A 6,000-nucleotide genomic window follows, 5' to 3' on the forward strand; every position below is an offset into this window, starting at 1 on the left:
TCTGACTAAAATAATTTCTAATCACTATATAATGAAATTCTCAATCAGGACGAGCTGTGAAATTAACCCTGAATTTTTTTTTTTTCTCCATAGCAAAAATAAGACGTTTGTACGATATAGCGAATGTGCTGAGCAGCTTGAACCTTATAAAGAAGGTCCACGTAACCGAAGAGAGGGGTCGCAAGCCGGCATTCCAGTGGACCTGCCCAGAAACGGCACCAGATCAGCAAGGTGTGAAGAGTGTAACCTGACTGCTGAGTCCTGTGATCTACTAGATCTACTTGTATTGATGTACTTTTGGCTGCATATGATAAAAGAAAAACCTTAAAGGAAGACTAGAAGCAAAACTAATATGAGCACAGAGGGAAGAGCCTGGCGGATAATCTTGTGCATCAGTTTTGAGACGTTCTGCAAATTTCCAATATTCTTAAGAGTGTCAGTTCCTCTCCCTTTTTCCAATCGCTGCTTGTTGTCAGCGGATGGGAACAATCTGATTTGTATCCAAAGGCTAAACTCATTCACCCCAAGTACCGCTCACTGCTGAGCTTTTGTTACAATGTCTGCACCTGATACAAGCCTGAGGCTGTAGTTTGGTTCAGGAGACCAGTGGCCGATCCGTGCATTGCAGTGCACACTTACTGTGTTTCTGTGGTTTGTTGCAATGTACCATTATGGTTTGCTTTGGGGATTGTCTAGAATGAATACAAGTGTACCAAACCCTCAGCTGTTTCATGATGCAATCCAAATTCATTCATAAAAATTGAAATATCCAAGTTAATTTATGGGAATCCACTGCAGGGTGCAATCCGCAGCACTGCTGATGGGTTTCCTTTACCAGCCATTACATGGGATGCATCACCGTGGCATGTGCCACCTGAAGGCGGTCACTCCTAGTGGGTGATCATTCATCTTCTTTTAGTGGGTTCTTCATCTTCTTGTCTAATAGAACTTTTGACTTCATTTTGTAGAATCCACGCTGCAAACTTCCATAGCTGTGGACCTTCGTTCTCCCAAAGAGAATTGCGCCAAGAATTTGTTTTCCAGTCGCGGCAAGCAAAGCTTCACTCGCCATCAGTCCCTTATAAAGCTGGCGAAGAGTATCGAAAATGACCGGAGGAAGATCAACTCTGCCCCCAGCAGTCCGGTAAAGAGCGGTAAGTGATGGGGCAGAGCGAGAGGAGCCATCATGAAACCGCAGATGGAGTCTCTGGCACTGTGTCTCCTGGGGCATGCATGGGCTCTGTGACGTGTCCGCTGTATTTCCAAAATATGGATTTGGGGGTAAATCTTAATCTTCTGCCTTTTTATATACAAAGGTGATTCCAACGACTGCTCATCTGTCCCTAGTAAGATGGCTCAGCTGGCGGCAATCTGCAAACAACAGCTCGACCAGACCAAGTAGGTGAATTGTTACATTGAACTTTTAACAAAGTCTACCTGTTATGAAGTAATAATACTTCTTTATCTTAAGCCATTTGCAAAATCAAAGTTTGGACTTTAGGTAACTTTTGTACATGTTTATTCCACACATTTTGCCTTTTAAATATGTGAAAGACCATTATGAGGACTCCACACCTCCCTGGTAGCCGGCAAAGCGCTAGTATCGCTTGCTTAACTGTCTATGCAGCGCTTTCAGCAATCAGTAAGGCAGAGACACTGCTATAAAGTTTCTGCCTTCTCTATGGGGCGCCCAGCCACCTCCGATAGCAGTTTCCCTGCGCTCACCGCGGCGCTGTTTCCCTGTTTTACATAATATCTGATTTATTTTGCAGGGATATGAAAAAGGTGAAACTCAAAGTGCCCAGGGCTATCATTAACGGGAACGCCAAGATTGCAATGAAGCCACAGAGCCAGCAATCTTTCAGCCCAGTTCTGCTGCAGGCTTTACCATTTGTCCCACCTCACCCCAATTCTCCCTCTCCGTACGCCGTCTACATGCAGTCGCCACACACCAATGTCCAGGCTCATCCTGTCATGTGCGCTGGTCAGACCCTATTGGATGTCCCTCTAGGAGATAAAGGTTTACAAGCTGACGGCAAGATCTCACCGGTTGATCGACCTGCTGAAAATGAAACTATGCCAGAGAAATGTCCCAGGCAGTTCTTAGAACATGAGAACTACGGCCCCAAGAGGCTTAAAAGTTCTGCTCACGATGACCTATCCGAGGTTTGTAGTTACTCGCTTGTAATAATCCAAAAATACTCTGCTGATTTGAGATGTTATTCTTAGTATTTCCTCCAAATCCCTAAAATAAAGGTAAAATATCAAAATTCTTTGTATCAGCTGCCACCACAAGAGGGCACTACCTGAACGAGTGTTTTTGTTTCACATCCTTTCCTCTTTAATCTCTTCCGTATTATTACACTGTGCCGCCATTGCATTTAAATGAACCAGTCGGGTTGCCTGCGAAAAAAATTGACAAAAATTCAAAAAACTTTTAGAAAAGGAGAGGGAGGGTGTGTGTGTAACTTTTTTTGGTTCTTCTTAGTATGACAAAAACTGACACAGCAATAAAAAAAAGTGTTACAGGTTTCGGAATATGGAGTAAAAAAGCATTGCATAATTATGTAGAATTGTTTAAAAAAAGTATAATATTCCAGTAATGGTAACGACCCTCAAAATTAAGAGTGGCGGATTTACAATGTTTTTTTACTTCCATATTGCCTGTTACCTTCCAAAAATTAATAAAACTATACATTGTTATATGTAGATGATATTTGTATAAAAATAAATAATTCCTCCCATACAAAGAAAGGCCTTACACAGCTATATCAACTGAAAAATAAAAATCTTGTGGCTTTTTTGGATACAGTAGTAAAAAAAAAAAAATTTTGGATGGAAACGGACTGAGCTGTGACCCCTGAATGTGCCCTGCTTCCTGAATACAGTCTATAGCTCCAGAATGGCTGCCCCCTTCCAAGGTGGTCAGATGGGGGGGGATATGTGGTGTAAACCTTTACACTTAAAAAAAAAAAAAATCACTAAATTTGTCACTTTTGAGCAAAACTTGTGACTTTTTTTTTTACCCTTTTTAAACATCTAAGTTGAAGACATCTGACCAATGTACGCCGGATAACTGACACACTATGACTCACTCTGATTTTATTTTTTTGGCCCCACTTAATAAATATAGGGATTTTGCTTTGGCTGGCTGCCATAAATTCTCCCCTATGGTGTTCTTTGCATTTTTTCCCCTGATATCTGGGTTTATTCTGGTCTTTGCCTTGCAGCGGTTGGTGCACTCGGGGTACCTGATCCCAGTACAGCTGGCGCCTTTAAGCAATGAACCCATAAAAGATCAAACTGCTTCCATTACTGATCCGAAAATCCTCACGTCTCCTCTTGCAGGTGAGAAAGGCTCGTCTAGAAATAGACCAGTTTCATAAATACATAAAATGTTCATGTATCGCTCATGGCTTGCTGGGACTTGTAGTTACTTGGCCAAGTCCTTACTGCTTCTATTCTAACCTGTCGTTTTCTGCAGGTGTCTTTCCGCTGAAGGTAATGTTTTCTCCGTGTGTAAGTCAGACGGCTCCGCTATCGGCTTCCACCCCTGTCACATCCTATCCGAGCCCCAGTGCTGGAATACTCAACTTCACCCTGCAGAACAAAGACCTGATATCGCCCCCTTGTGGCAGCGCTCAGCCTGTGACTATGTCTCCGAGAAACGGGAAGCCCGCTGATGATCTCCAGGCAGCTAAAGTGTTAAATTTCAAGCACCTGTCCCCTATCCCGTATCACGGGCAGCCCTTCACGTTCTATGCTCTGCAGCAGGTATGTACAATCCTAGCCCAGAAATCCGCTCTGAGCTGTACTCTATTTGCGTGCACTCTTTTATGACGGAGGGTCCCAGCGGTTTGGACACCCTCCCATCACGATGGTTTGCCCTTGATTTGGCTTGGCCCTATTTTTTCTCTTCCAACAGCCCGGTGTTCCTCTTACACCAAAAGGATCCCAACCACTGAAGGACAGCTTCTTCCGCACCCCCGGGGGTCTGACGTCCTCACCCGTAAATTCGATCACTTGTACCGAAGCGTCTCAGGGAGCGGTCCTAGTATCGCAGCGGAAGCTTGACGTCGGAGATGAATAACGGACAGGATACGTTTGATGATCTTAGCAATGGCCACAGGGTCCAGCTGAAGAGTCTCCGAGCCTCAAACTGTTGCATTAAAACTAGTTAAAACCTTAAGGCCCCTTTACATTTAGCGATGCACCTGCACCAGCGATCCCGACCACGATATGACGCGGTCAGGATCGCTGGTGCATCACTAAATGGTCGCTAGTGAGCTGCCAAACAGGCAGATCCCACCAGCGATGCAGCAGCGGTCGTTACTTACCTGTCAGACATGGCGATGATGACGTCCTCCGCCCGCGTCCATGCGTCGCTTGTCGGCGCCAGCAAGAAGCCACCGACGAGAAATGGACCAGGCCGATCTTGCGCGATCAGCGATAACCAGAGGGGAGCCGGTTGGAGGTAAGTATCACACATAGCGATATCGCTAGCAAAATTGCTGCTGCGTCACAAAATCGGTGGCGCTTTAGCGATATCGCTATGTGTAAAGCCCCTTTTAGATGTGCAGCATTGGGTCCCTACTGGGCACCCATCATCTTCCATGTTGGTTCTGCCTTTTCAGCGGCTGCACAAACAAGAGGGACCATGGTCTCTCCATGCATCAAGACTTGTAATATCCTCAGCCATTTTGCCTTTTGACAGTTGCTCCTCAGCACACAAAAAATAAATTAAGAGGGCTTTCTGACTTTTCTCACTTCCACATCAGGAAGTAATGAGAGCCTGTGACTTCATGTCTGCAGATATCTGACGGTGATGCAAGAGGCCGGTATTGCCCACCTTTCCTAGAAGTGCATGACACCTGCCCAATGTACATGGAACAGAGCAAGGAATTGCCTATCATTTAATTGATATGGCTTTTCATTATGCCAGGGTTAGGCTTAATTTTAAATAAATCCAGAATACCCCTTTAACAAAGTAGCATCAATTAGACTTAATTTTCCATGAAGCCACAACGCCCCTTTAATAAGGTAGCAGTTGATCATCTGCTGAGGAGCCACTGACACCATAATGGAAACACAACGAATGTGAAACTTCTCTCGAAAGTGAGGAGCGACTTGATAGGTACTTTATATTAGAAACCTTCTATCAGCATCCAATGGTTGCGTAATGAAAAATAAATAAAGTAAAGTAGAATAATTTCAGTTATTTATACAGTTTGTACCACACTCGACATCGCGTGTATGAAAATATTAACTTTTTATTATTTTAAAAATTTGTTTTTAGCCCATTTTTAGGTGTTAAATCTGCCGACTGGTAATGTGCACAGCCCGGCCCCTGGGAGATGCCCCCCAATGTTGGTTCTCTACACAGCGGGGGGTATTTGCACACTAAAGATATACTGTGAGGTCTGTGCTTTGTGGGTTCACGGTCTGTGACTTTGTTCTTTTGTTCAAAATTCCTTGAAAAAAAAAAAATCTGTACAAAGTTTCTGTCTAAGTGGAATGGAATTATTTATAAAGGGTTCAGAATTTTTCTGTAATGTATTCTTAAAATAAATTTTTTATTATAATCGTGGGATATCTTCAGTAATAGGAGTCATCGCCGGTGTGTCTGCAGCCAATCCATGGAAGAGAATCTAACATTACAACTTCATGGCGGCACGAGCCAGTGAAACCGGACGGCCACCGTGGTGGTCTACACTGCACTGGATGCTGGGGGTCTGGCATTTTTAGTAAAAGCTTTTCTACATAAAGGGCTGCTGCTTATTCCCCCATGGGATGGGTGATTCTTAGATCCTGGAAGTCAGATTTCTCAGACACCCACAAATTGCCAGATTAAGGGATCTTTCCAAGTGAATGTGCACTGCTGCCTCATTCATTTTTCTTGGGACTGCCAGAAATGACGGAGTGATGTGTCGGGTGATAGAGAATAAAGGCGAGCACAATCCTATTAAAACTTAGGACAAGAGTTTCGCTTTCTATCGATTT

General features: G+C 43.9%; 1 protein-coding gene across 2 annotated transcripts in view; it reads left to right on the forward strand.

Annotated features, from left to right (window-relative positions):
• The window catches only part of E2F8 (E2F transcription factor 8), a 29,371-nt gene extending 23,789 nt beyond the window's left edge, over positions 1–5,582 (forward strand). For both annotated transcript variants that reach the window (XM_073578328.1, XM_073578327.1), the window contains 7 exons: positions 94–231; positions 969–1,154; positions 1,317–1,398; positions 1,773–2,166; positions 3,231–3,348; positions 3,485–3,774; positions 3,926–5,582. In XM_073578328.1, the coding sequence (XP_073434429.1) occupies positions 94–231; positions 969–1,154; positions 1,317–1,398; positions 1,773–2,166; positions 3,231–3,348; positions 3,485–3,774; positions 3,926–4,090 (1,373 nt within the window). In that variant the 3' untranslated portion in view covers positions 4,091–5,582. The remainder of the gene's footprint in view (positions 1–93; positions 232–968; positions 1,155–1,316; positions 1,399–1,772; positions 2,167–3,230; positions 3,349–3,484; positions 3,775–3,925) is intronic.
• The last annotated feature ends 418 nt before the right edge of the window (positions 5,583–6,000 follow it).

This window comes from Dendrobates tinctorius, unplaced genomic scaffold, assembly GCF_039654945.1.
Source record: "Dendrobates tinctorius isolate UK_male_01 unplaced genomic scaffold, ASM3965494v1 ptg000059l, whole genome shotgun sequence".
NCBI lineage: Eukaryota > Metazoa > Chordata > Amphibia > Anura > Dendrobatidae > Dendrobates > Dendrobates tinctorius.